Genomic DNA, 13,173 nt, shown 5'->3' with positions numbered 1-13,173 from the left:
GCACCCCAGAACTATTTTTTAATGTTTATTTATTTATTTTTGAGAGAGAGAGAGAGAGGGAGCAGTAAGGGGCAGAGAGAGAGAGAGAGGGAGAGAGAGAATCCCAAGCAGGCTCCGAGCTGTCTGAGCAGAGCCTGACGTGGGACTCGATCTCACGAATCGTGAGAGCGTGACCTGAACTGAAATCAAGAGTTGGACGCTTAACGGACTGAGCCACCCAGGCGCTCCTGGGGAACTTTAAATCTGAAGTTTAAATTCAGACTACAGTTTCAAAGTACTTTGACATGATGAATGATTTCTAATAACGCAGGGTGCCTATTTAGCCGTTTTAAACAAACACCTTTCCCTTCTGACATCCTGGAGATCCCCCCCCCCCCCCCGGACAGACAGCAGCTGGGACATGTTCTACTCCGTCCTGACTTTGTCGGTGAGAGCAAGACATTGTCATCACCAGGTTCCTGGCCGTGTGTGGAACTCCCTGGGCAGGACGAGGTTTGCAGAGTATTCATCTGGCAAGTGCTGGGCTCCAGGGTCATACCGCGTGGCCGCAAAACCCGGCCCCACCCCTACCTGGACAAATTCCTTAATCCCTCAGAGCCTCAGTTTCTTCATTTGGAGAATGGGGGATGATGTTAGCACCCACTCTGTGGGATGGTTGCGGAGATTTTTAAACACCGAAGATGAGCACCAAGGCTGCCCGTACTAATCAGTCGCTGAATATTCATTGTAATCATCGCCTGGGCAAGCCAGGTGCCTAGATTCCAGAGGCTTCTCACTCAGGACAGACTGATTAGTTCCTTGGGTTGTGTCCTGGTTTATGTGGATGTGAGAGATTCGCTCTTTCCGGGTAGGCAGGTGGGTGACTTCCTGCCATTGGGAAGACAGTCCCTTCAGTTCACCAGTATGTAAACAGACCTGGCCAGGTCGCTGCCAGTTGGACATAGGGGGTTCTAAACCAGTTATCCCCTCCACTGTCTGCAGGGCCTCACTGCCCCGGGTCCACCGATCAGTAAGACTGAATTTGATGGTAGGACAGACTGGCACCCCCTCCCTACAGCGGACCCCACTAAATAGGTTATGTTGGTGGTGATGCCCAGCTCCTTGGTGGCGATCAGCAACTCACTGCGCGTTGTAAGAAACAGCAGCTCCTGGGCACCTGGGGAGCTTAGTCGGTTAAGCGTCCGACTTCAGCTCAGGTCATGATCTCACGGTTTGTGAGTTTGAGCCCCGCATCGGGCTCTGTGCTGACGGCTCGGAGCCTGGAGCCTGCTTCCGATTCTGTGTCTCCCTCTCTCTCTGCCCCTCCCCTGCTCGTGCTCTGTCTCTCTCTCTCTCTCTCTCTGTCTCTGTCTCTGTCTCTCAAAAATAAATGAAGAAAGGAAGGAAAGAGAAGAGAGGAGAGGAGGGGAGGAGAGGAAAACAGCAGTTCCTCCTCCTTCCGTTGGTTGACTTGACCAACCTTGACAGCCTCCAGGAGGGCAGCTCGGTGTGGTAGAATGGACGGGGCAGGGGTGCTGGGGTCCAACCAGCATGTCCCAGCTGCCTCCCGTGTCTGGGAAACATGGGGAAGTGAAAGTCACTTCTCTGAGCTGCAAAGTGTTGCAGAAATCTAATGAGTCAACACCTACAGAAAGGCTTTGATAAGCAGTGAATAGGGCCAGGCCAGGGCAGGGAAGGCGTGGAAAATCTAAGGAGGACTCCGTGCTTGCACAACCCTGAGAGCGAATGCCCTCCTTCAGGTTTGCCCCAAGGTGCCTTACCGGCCTCACCCTCGGCCCCACCCAGCCCTGGGCTTTAGACTGTCAACAGCAATAGCAGCTAACCTTGATCGACTACCTGGCACATTAATACCTCTTTTCATCCTTACAACGGCTCTTGTATTATCCTCATTGGCAGATGAGGAAAGCGAGGCACAGAGAAGGTAAGGAATTTGTCCAAGGACACACAGCCGGTAGAACCAGGAATCCATCCCACGCAGGGAGATTCTAGAATCTCAGCTCTTAACCATTATGCAAAGCTGCTAAGTTATGCTGGTCCACTGGGGGAAGCCCAAATTCCCTGGCCACAACCACGCCCCTTCCCAGCCTGTCCCCTGCCTCTGTCTCTGCCTCTTCTACCCACATTTCCCTGGGCCTCCAGCCAAAACAAGCTCCATGGAGTGGCCCCAAGGGAGCCACGTTCTTCATACCTCTGTCTTCGCACCTGCTGTTGGCCTCCCCCGATCCTTCCCGACACCCATCTCGCTGTCCCTGACTGGCAAACCCCTATTTATTTTTCGAGACCCATCTTAAGTCGTGCCTCCTCTGTGAAGCCTTCCCGGACCACCACCCCTAGACAGTTAGTAGCTGACCCTCAGCGTCTCCAGAGTACCTTGACTTTCCTTGGTGCCTAAGGTTACTGACTATCAGGTAGGGTCTGGTGGGGCAGACAAGCAAATGTATATTCAACGTACATGAATTCAGCTACTGCTTCCTGCAGGGAATAAAAGCAGGAGAGATTGTATAAATGGTGTGAGCGTCCCCACAGGGTGGATGCGAGGTGTCCCTTCTGCTGGTGTCACTTCCTCGGGCTCCCATGATCCCATGCCCTGAAGGATCACCCACAATTTAACAAAATGTATTTTGCAAACCCAGCCCCTAAGACCAAATCGCTGCTTTGTCTGGTGCTCGACCTGAGAGGCAGGGATCCGCGCCACGGATGAGCAAACGCCGGCCGCAGCCAGCAGACTTGAGGGAGGGATGTTGACGTGCAATGTGACACCTTCCTCAGAGAGGACAGGGCTGTGGTGGCCGGAAGTGCTTTTCCCCTTATGGGCTTGCTTGGGAATCGGACTCCCACACAGGCTGTGACTGATCAGCCATGCTGATTCACGATTATGCCACTTGGCTTCTGCGTTCTGTCTCCCTCGACATCCCGGGCTCTCCTGCAGGGCATCATAGGTGTCTCCTGGTGCCCAGGCTGGGCCCGGGCCCTGCTGGGAGCTGCTTGGTGTCGGGGGCGGACAGAGAGTGAGTGGAAGTCAAGCCCCCCCTGGGAACCACACCCAGAATTGAGGCAGCTGGTTATGACCCATCGAAAAAGTTTTAAATCACATTCGTCAGTCTTTTAAACTGTATCTCAGGGACGCCTGGATGGCTCAGTCCGTTGAGCGTCCGACTTCGGCTCAGGTCGTGATCTCACAGTTAGTGAGTTCGAGCCCCACGTCAGGCTCTGTGCTAATAGCTCAGAGCCTGGAAACTGCTTCAGATTCTGTATCTCCCTGTCTCTCTCTTCCCCTTCCCCACTCACAGTCTCTCTCTCAAAAATAAATAAACATTTAAAAAAAATTAAAAAAAAAAAAACAAACAACCCTGTATTGCACAAATCTGGGAGCAGATAAGTCCCCTGATGTGTATCTGGTGGAATCCCCTTCTTTGGGTTTATTTTCCTTGCCTTTCCCTTGCAAAGAGATAGGAGAAGAAAGAACAGGGGTGTTTGTATAATATCCTGTGATACGGTGATTAATGAATGGTGATTAAAACAATTGGAAATTCCCGCCTGAGATGCCGCTGGTGAGGCAGAAACTAGCGAAGTTATCCTAATAAGGAGTGGTCGGAAGGCAGGAGAGTGAAGAGAAGTGTGATTCATGACCCCAAGCCCGTCGCCTGCAAGCTTTCCCGAATGCCCGGAGCCCGCGAGCCCGCTCACTGCTTTCCACGAGGCTGGGCTTGACTTGGCTTGGAGTTCTTTCCACTCGGAAGACCTGGAAATCACGCCAGAATCTGGAGCTTTGTCTGAGTTTCTGTGAACCTGGGTAATAGATCTTCCAAAATTACTACGCCAGCGAGATACCAAGTTCCTGGGGAGGCAAAAGAAAGAGATGGTGAAGAAGAAAAAGCCCAACCACTTTCTTTAAATGTGTATTTATTTTTGAGACAGAGAGAGACAGAGTGTGAGTGGGAGAGGGGCAGAGAGAGAGGGAGACACAGAATCCGAAGCAAGCTCCAGGCTCCGAGCTGTCAGCACAGAGCCCAATGCGGGGCTCGAACTCAAAAACCGTGAGATCATGACCGGAGCCGAAGTCGGACGCTCACCTGACTGAGCCACCCAGGAGCCCCCACCCCCACCCCACCCAACCACTTTCTGTAAATTACAGCACGTCTGTCAAACACTCAGATGTGCTGACCCGGTGGGCGGTGGCCGTGGTGGGAGGCTGAGATCTATTCCGCGGTGTTGGAATTTCCGATTTCATGGTATGATTAATGGTGGGGAATGCAGAAGACAGAAATGTGCACGCAACATGACGTTCTCAGGCTCCCAGCTTCTGTGATGAGTTTTAAGTGATTTCACTCAAGCAATGAGGGGTCTCTCTGCCACTGAATGGAAGGGCTGGGGGTGGGGGAGGCGGAGAAGGGGGGATTCTGGATTTCAAGTGGGTACAAAGTTGGGTCATCAGCCTCTCGCTCCCCATCTCCCCCTTCTGCTAATACATTCATCACTGAAGATGAGGAGGGCTGTCCTGTGGGTAATGTGTCCTTGGCTGTGACCTTAGGAAACAGCCTGTCATGTAAAGCGTCCCCTCCTGCTGCAAAGGTGGGTGGGCCTTGGCTTTCTTGCACGTGTTTCCTGTGGGCGAGGAAGCCAGGTGGAGATTCTCTGGTCTGGGGTACTAAAGGAGAGCTATGAACCACTGCTGGGCAGTAGAATGTGCTGGGGGGGCGGGGGGCGGGGTCACCTGGGAGGCAGAACAAAGAAACATTGTGAGATGATAAAAGGACAACGGAAGTGAGTCATTTAACCCTTTCAAAGCTTCATCTCCTTTGTTTGCAGAATGAGTTAGAATGCAAATCTACGTTATTTTGACCCAAAATAAAAAATATAGGGGCGCCTGGGTGGCTCAGTCGGTTAAGCATCCGACTTCGGCTCAGGTCATGATCTTGCGGTCCGTGGGTTCGAGCCCCTTGTCCGGCTCTGTGCTGACAGCTGGAGCCTGGAGCCTGCTTCGGATTCTGTGTCTCCCTCTCTGCCCCTCCCCATGCACACTCTGTCTGTCTCTCTCTTCAAAAATAAATATTTTTTTTTTTAATTTTTTAAAGAAAAAGAAAAGCTGAGTGGAGGCATTGTAGTGAGATCAGCTTTGTTCTCCAAATCTAATTTAGGGATATTTTAAAATATTACACATGCCACGAGAGAAACAAGGCCCACCCCCAAGATTTTATTTAGCAATATTTTAACTGTGGTCATGACTACTCCTTTATTCATTTATTAAGTGCCTACTTTATGTAATAACACAATCTTTCTAACACACGTTTTTTTTCCTCTTTTTAGTTTATTAAGGCATAAGTTCCATATAATAAACTTCACCAATTTTAAGTGTACAGTTTTATGAATTGTGGCATTTGTGTATAACGCACAGTCACCTCCATGGTCAAGACACAGAATGGTCCTCCCATCCTGCAAAGACTCCTCTGCCCCCTGGAACCCCATCCCCTGCCCCCACCTCCAGCATTAGGCAACTGCCGGGCTGCTTAGGGTCTAACACTTAATTAAAATAACCGTAATAATTGTAGAGTCAGGATTTGGTTTTTTACTGCTTGTTTGTTTTTGAGAGAGAAAGAGCAGGAGCAGGGGAGGGGCAGAGAGAGAGAGAGAGAGAGAGGGAAATAGGGGATCCAAAGCAGACTCCGAGCTCACAGCACAGAGCCCGACGCGGCCCTCGAACCCACAAACTTCGAGATCGTGACCTGAGCCGAAATCAGATGTTTAATCAACTGAGCCCTCCAGGTGCCTCTGGAGTCAGGAATTTTGAAATAATGCTGTGGCCAAAGGGTGTAAACAGAGACAGAAGAGAAGTAAGAATGGGGAGGAAGGTGATAACCTGGCTAAGCTGGGCTGCAGTCCAGACACTGGGTGCAATGAATTAGCCCCACCAGAGACCCGGGGTCGGAGGCCGGAGAGAGCATGCCATGCCTCCCGGGACTGGGTGTTCCAGGAATTTTTTTTTACCAATAACGTGGTAAGACATTTTTACGACTACAGAAAAAGAACACAAGGTTGACATATACCGCTTGCGTGGAAGCCTGGCAACTGGGTTTCCGAACACACATCTGGATTCATTTTAAGTTTTTATTTAGTTTTGAGAGAGAGAGAGAACGCACAGGTGCACACAGGCGGGGGAGAGGCAGAGAGAGAGGGAGACAGAGGATCTGAAGAGGGCTCTGCACACACAGCGGAGAGCCTGATGCAGGGCTCAGACTCACGAACCGCGAGATCATGACCTGAGCCGAAGGCAGCCGCTTAACTGACTGAGCCTCCCAGGTGCCCCTGGATTCATTTTAACCTGGTGTCTTAGAGAGCCCCCGAGCCTTCAGATCCGTCCCTGAAGATTTTAAATGTCACTTCAGCCTCCATGGGGACAGCAGGCACTGTCTGGATCCCGAGGCCACCACCGAAAAGGACAGGGAAATTCCTGCTGCCTTCCAGTAGGAAGGTGCTCCCGTTCTGATCATAGGAGGCGACAACAAATGAACACTCTCAAAGACTAGAGCAGGGAGGGACATAAAAGCAGGAAGACTGGGGGTGGGGGAGGAGGGGAGCACTAGAGGAGGCTGGTCAGGGTCACTCTGAGGACATGACCTTTGAGCTGAGACTGGAAGGACCAAAAGGACCCAGCTCTTGCTAGAGAAACAGCTTCATAGAAACCAGGACCAGCATGTGCAAAGGCCCTGGGGATGGGAAAGAGGTTCGTGTGGTCAAGAAAGAAGGCAAAAAAAGCACGGTGACCAAAGCAGAGAGGGGTACAAGCTGAAGTTGGAGAGATTAAGACATTTTGCTCCAAAAATGCAAACCGAGGCCGTCTTGAAAGCAAAGTCAGGAAGGCAGCTGAGCTGGCGTCCTGGCGCCCTGAGGCATGTGTCGCTGCCGGGCGGTAGGTGGGAATGCGTACAGTTGCAAAGTCACTTCTTTCTCCGGTACTGATCACAGACTGGGAGCTGGCAGGAAATGGTAGATTTTTTCTGGCCTAGCCCCCTCCTTTTATAAATGGAGGGACGGAGGCCCAAAGAGGGTAAAGTTCTTACCGATAAAAATGGACAAGATATTTGCAGTTCACTATCACAGACCGAGGGATCAACTTCCACACTACGTCAAGAGCGGCTGGCTGGTCAGGCCAGAGCAGAGCAAACAAGGGGGAGAGAGGTTCAAGAAGAGGCTGACGGAAGTCCCAACATTTTATCACGTAGCTGCTGGCCTGGGGAATGCAAGTGGACTGCAAAGGGACATTAAAGGAACGTTTAGGGGCAATGAAAATTTTTTAGATCTTGATTGTGATAGTGGTCATGTGTATATACATCTGTTAAAACTCGTAAAGTGAGTGGGTCCTTTTTAATGTACGTAAACTACAGCTCAATAAAGTTGATTTTATTTATTTTTTATTTTGAGAGAGAGAGTGCCCGAGAGAGACACAGCATGTGCTCACGTGAGCAGGGGAGGGGCAGAGAGGGGGGAGAGAGAGAATCCCAAGCAGGCTTCACGTTCAGCACCAAGCCCTAGGTGGGGGCTTGAACCCACAAACCGTGAGGTCATGACCTGAACTGAAAACAAGAGTCAGACGCTTAACCAACTAAGCCACCCAGGCGCCCCTTAATAAATTTGCTTTTAAAAAGTTTTTTTTTAACATTTATTCATGTTTGAGAGACAGAGAGAGACAGAGTGAGAGCAGGGGAGGGGCAGAGAGAGAGGGAGACACAGAATCCGAAGCAGGCTCCGGGCCCCGAGCTGTCAGTACAGAGCCTGACACGGGGCTCGAACTCATGGACCGTGAGATCATGACCTGAGCTGAAGTCAGATGCTTAAATGACTGAGCCACCCAGGCGCCCCAAAATAAATTTTTTAAAAGGGTGGGAAAAGCATAGCTGGTTAGATTGCTATTGATTCATTGGCTGAAGACTTACTGGGCACCTTCCGTGAGCAGGTGTCATAACGGGTACTAATCATCCTTTGTGCCAGAACGTGGTGGAACATAACACCCACATCAGCCCCGCACGTCTCCATGAGCCCCTGGGTTCCCTCCACGGGACTCCCCTACACACGACTGCCCCATCATCCACTGCCCCAGGCCGTCAGCTACTCAGAGACCCCAAATCAGGACCCAAGTCACAGAAGGGGCCGAGATGGCACTTGTTCATGAATCAGGGCCCCCGTCCTGACCGGTACGTACCCCTCTGTTTAATGATCAACCGCCGTCTCACCGGCTTGGTGTTGTCCATTCAGATCATTTTGCAGAACCCCAGTCTACGGTATTAGCGTTCTTTAGCTCTTTCAAAGTTCGTTGACACAACATGTTTGTATCTAATTTCTGCAAACATTTTCCTAGCCTCCACTACTGAATATAGGCATATCCTGGGCATGTGAAGCGCTCAGGGCAGGAGACAGCGGCTCGTTGCAAACAAATATGTCCCTGTGTACATAGACTGTACGTGGACTTTCGTCTATGGTCATATTGAGAAGAGGTGTGACAGTGTCTCTGTTTGCTGTTTAATGCTGCACAGATGGGGTACGTGAATATATACTGCTCAAGGCATCTAGGATGTGGTACAGTGTTTTTAAATTTCAGAAACATTAATAAAGCAAAATAGAGGGGTACCTGGGTGGCTCAGTCGGTTCAGCATCCGACTTCGGCTCAGGTCATGATCTCACAGTTCGTGAGTTCAGACCCCGCATTGGGCTCTGCGCTGACAGCTCGGAGCCTAGAGCCTGCTTCGGATTCCGTGTCTCCGTCTCTTTCTGTCCCTCCCCCACTCATGCTCTGTCTCTCAAAACTCAATAAACTTAAAAAAAATGTTTTTTCAATAAAGCAAACAAGAGATACTTGTCAGCACCCCATCGGCCATAGCCTGGCACTTTCCCATCGGTAAGGACAGCACTGACATTTTATTTTACATCACTCTCCTTCTCAGACCAGGAGGGAGGGAACAAAGGTGTCAAAGTGGGGGGCTCCCTGGACCAGAGGGGGCAGCACGTTTGGAGATCTAAAGCCTCCTGCTCACTCCCATTTTTCTTCCTTCTTCCAGAAGCTTCTGAGATTGCTCTGCCACACGGAAGTGGCATTACAGTTCTCATAAAACCTGGGATCCCCACGCTGCCGGTGAAACCCTGTTACATCATCAGTACTAAAGGACACTTAACCACATTGACCATCAAATCCGGAGAAAAGGCGGTCTTTTCCTTTAACTGCCAAGACCCAGAGAAGCACTTTGTCATCGAGATCCAGAAGAATATTGGTAAGTACACACTCGTGACCTGTTTGGCCTCCCTGCCTCTCTTTCCGGTGCTGAGCCGGTCTCTAATGCTAGGGAGGTAAGAGCTGTTCTGAAACCCCACACTCTGTTTAGCTGTTATGTGGCCACGTATGGTTCTGAGTGCTTTACACAGGTTAAGGTCTTGAATCTCCAAAACAGCCCTGTGAGAAACTCACCAAGACGGTAACTTGCCTAAAATGACATAGCGACTAAAAGCAGCAGGACAGGCACTGAAGTATTCTGGCTCCAGGATTTGCCTGCCACCACTGTGCTGCATGGTTTCTTTTCATTCATTCATTCGTTCATTCATTCATTTAGAGCATGCACTCGAGTGCACAAGGGGGGGAGGGAGGAGACAGAGAATTCCAAGCAGGCTCCCCTTGGTCAGGGCAGAGCCCAAGGCGGGTCTCAGTCTCACAAACCATGAGATTGTAACCTGAGCCAAAATCAAGAGTCAGACGCCACGGAACAGACTGAGCCTCCCCCAACCCCCGCAGGCGCCCCACCACACTGTTTCTTGATAGAACTTCAGATCTTCAGGTCTGGGATGCTCCAGCTGATGTGCTAAAGTGTTTTTCAACTGAGGTTTAAAGTTTTTAAACGAAAACCTTAAAGCTAATTTAACTCAAATTTCAACTAATTTATTTTTTAATTTTTTTAACATTTATTCATTTTGGAGAGACAGAGAGAGACAGAGCGTGAGCTGGGAAGGGGCAGAGAGAGGAGATACAGAATCCAAAGCAGGCTCCAGGCTCTGAGCTGTCAGCACAGAGCCTGACACGGGGCTCGAACTCATGGACCATGAGATCATGACCTGAGCCGAAGTCGGACGCTCAACCGGCTGAGCCATCCAGGCGCCCCTCAAGTTTAAACTAATTTAATTGTAGGCTAAAATTTTGCCAACAAGGAGCAAAAAGCAAGGAGTTGGAAGACAAAGAAATTGGAGGGGCGCCTGGCTGGCCTAGTCGGGTGGAACGTGCAACTCTTGATCTCGGGGTTGTAGGTTTGAGTCCCACGTTGGATGTAGTGATGACTTACAAATAAAATCTTTTTAAAAAAAGAAAAGGCATTGGAGGGTTGAGCAGATAAGGGTTGAGAGGTGGGTTGAGGAAAGGAATTGGAGGGTTGAGAGGTGGGTCCACGAAGCACGATGGGGAAAAACAGAATTTTTGAGGCTGAGGGATCTGGTCTGGCTTCAAGCTTCAGGCTCCTGGTCATGTGAGCTCATCACATGGCTTTGTATAGTCACTTAACTGCTTTGTGACTTAGTTTTTTAGTCTGTGAAATAAGAGTCATTGTACCAACCAGTAGGGTTCTCATGAGGGTGAAATAAACTAATACACTGATGATGTTTGACACACAAGGATTCAACAAACTATGACTCTGACATTATTACTATTACTCACAACTTGAACTTGGGATGAGAGATTAACATAAGATGTAATAACCAGGCAGAAAGAATTAAATGTGTAATTTCCTAATCGTCTTAAGGTGGGCATGCCAGCTAGGAACATAGATGTCGTAACAACAAGGAGAGCACTATTTGGGATCCAGTCAAAGCCATACTCAAAAAATGTCTTTACTGGAGCACCTGGGTGGCTCAGTGGGTTGAGCGTCTGACTTCTGCTCAGGTCACGATCTCACGGTTTCTGAGTTCGAGCCCCGCATTGGGCTCTGTGCTGACAGCTCAGAGCCCGGAGCCTGCTTCAGATTCTATGTCTCTCTCACTCTCTGCCTCTCCCCTGCTCACGCTCCGTCTCTCTCTCTCTCTCTCTCTCTCTCTCTCTCTCTCTCTCTCTCTCTCAAAAATAAATAAACATTAAGTTTTTTTAAATTTCTTTGCTTTCCATTGAAAATAAATGAATCAGGCAATAGGTAAGCAAGGAAAGGGGCAAAATAAACCTTAGGAAGAAGGCATTCAGAAAAAGAAAAGAAATTAAAGTGCTTACCAGCAGCTTGAAACTCCATCTGGTAACTAAAGCTAAGGTGTGGTTCTCTATAAAGACTAATTAAATAGATCTCTGACTAGTCTGCTGGAAAAAAGACAGAGAAAATACAAACGTACAGCTTTGAAAGGCTAAATGTTGCTTTCGTGACATTTACAGAGGCGATTTCTAAAATAGACTGTGTACAGCATTATGGTAGAAATGTGAAAATCTGAATAAAAGGAATAATTTTCAGGGAAAATTCAGTGAGCCAGATTGACTCATAGAAAGGTAGGAAACCCAAATCAATAAATAACCGAGGAGGAGGTTGGAAAAAAATGTGCAAGAGGGAGGAAAGTGGGGTTTGGGTTATTAGAGATGATTTCATAGAGGATCCTATAATACATCGAGGAGAAGATCATTTCTATAATATTTAAAACCGTTCTAGGGGCACCTGGGTGGTCCAGTCAGTTGAGTACCCGACTCTTGATTTTGGATTTTGTTTGGGATTCTCTCTCTCTCCGTGTCCTCTTCAAATTAAAAAAAAAAAAGAACATTCTAGGAGAGGGTTGGCAAACCTTTTCTGTAAAAGACGGGATGGTAAATATCTCAGAGCGTCTCCTCCCAACCACTGAGCTCTGCGCTGGGACAGCACGAAATCAGCCACGGATAATAGCTAAACATATGGGCAGCGCCGTCCCACATGTCTCTTCTCAGTAGCAGGTATTGGGCTGGACTGAGCCCACGAGCTGTGATTTGCTGACTCCCTCCCTGTTCTAGAGCACAGAAAGAGGTGGCATTTCCCGATTCATGGAATAAAGCTCTTCCAACCCTCATATCAAAATGCGCCAGAGCCTAAAAAAGAAAACCACTGTCTAAATAGGGTGAAGGGATCCCACAGGAGCCCAGCAGGAGCCACTCCATGGGGCCCTGGGCACACTGGAGGTGTGGCTGCAAAGCCCAGAAAGAAATGGCTTCACGGAGTGGAGTTTCCCCGAGCTCCTAAAAACAGGTACTATCCTTACCCACACACAAAATCTAATTTTAGCCAATTCTGTCACCTTGTTATCTAAAGACCCTGTTTTGTCGGTCAGGCAACGCACTGTGCTGGCATGAACTCGGGCGGACCAGCCACAGCCCGGGCTTTCCTCCTGGGGTGCTGTGCGTTGCAAACACACTGGTCACCGAGGTTCCAGGACTGCTTTGCAAAAATGAGTGTTTGGGCGTGAATGACCTCGGGGGGTCCTCAGACAGCCCTGAAAGACTCCCATGATCCCGCTTCACGTTGCCGGTGCCTTCGACACCCCACTGGAGCAGCAGTAAGGGTTCGAAGGGTCCCCTTAGAGTGGCCGGAAGCCAAGGCACCGTTCAGATTCCCTGCACGGGAGACGACGGAAGCCTTACTATTCTGTGTCTGCTCTCTGTCCCTTCTTCCACATGCTTCCTTCCTCCTCGAGAACAGCGTTCTTGCTTTGTTTTAAGAGTCTTGGGAAACAAAAGTACATCAAAGGATGTCATCAGCTGCTAGCCTTTAAAAAAAAAAAGGCGGGGGGGGGGTGGCGCGCCTGGGTGGCTCAGTCCATTAAGCCTCTGACTTCGGCTCAGGTCATGATCTTGCAGTTTGTGGGTTCGAGCCCCGCATCGGGCCCTGTGCAGACAGCTCAGAGCCTGGAGGCTGCTGTAGATTTTGTGTCTCCCTCTCTCTCTGCCCCTCCCCTGCTCGTGCTCTGTCTCTCAAAAAATAAAATGTTAAAAAAATTTTTTAATGATTTTTAATGTTTATTTATTTTTGAGAAAGAGAGAGAATGAGCAAGACAGGGGGAAAGACAAGGGGACAGAGGATCTGAAGCGTGTTCTGTCCGTGCCGACAGCCGAGAGCCCAATGCCGGGCTCAAACTCATAAACCGTGAGATCATGACCTGAGCCGAAGTCAGAAGCTTAACCGACTGAGCCACCCAGGTACCCCGAGA

General features: G+C 49.5%; 1 protein-coding gene across 1 annotated transcript in view; it reads left to right on the top strand.

Annotated features, from left to right (window-relative positions):
• The window catches only part of CDCP1 (CUB domain containing protein 1), a 57,064-nt gene that overhangs the window by 20,052 nt on the left and 23,839 nt on the right, over positions 1-13,173 (top strand). Inside the window, exon 2 of the mRNA XM_053897249.1 lies at positions 9,051-9,260. Coding sequence (XP_053753224.1) covers positions 9,051-9,260 — 210 coding nt within the window. The remainder of the gene's footprint in view (positions 1-9,050; positions 9,261-13,173) is intronic.

Source organism: Panthera pardus, unplaced genomic scaffold, assembly GCF_024362965.1.
Source record: "Panthera pardus isolate Hobbes unplaced genomic scaffold, ASM2436296v1 HiC_scaffold_8, whole genome shotgun sequence".
NCBI lineage: Eukaryota > Metazoa > Chordata > Mammalia > Carnivora > Felidae > Panthera > Panthera pardus.
The sequence above is the reverse complement of the archived record's forward strand: the minus strand, read 5'-3'. Positions and strand labels throughout refer to the sequence as shown.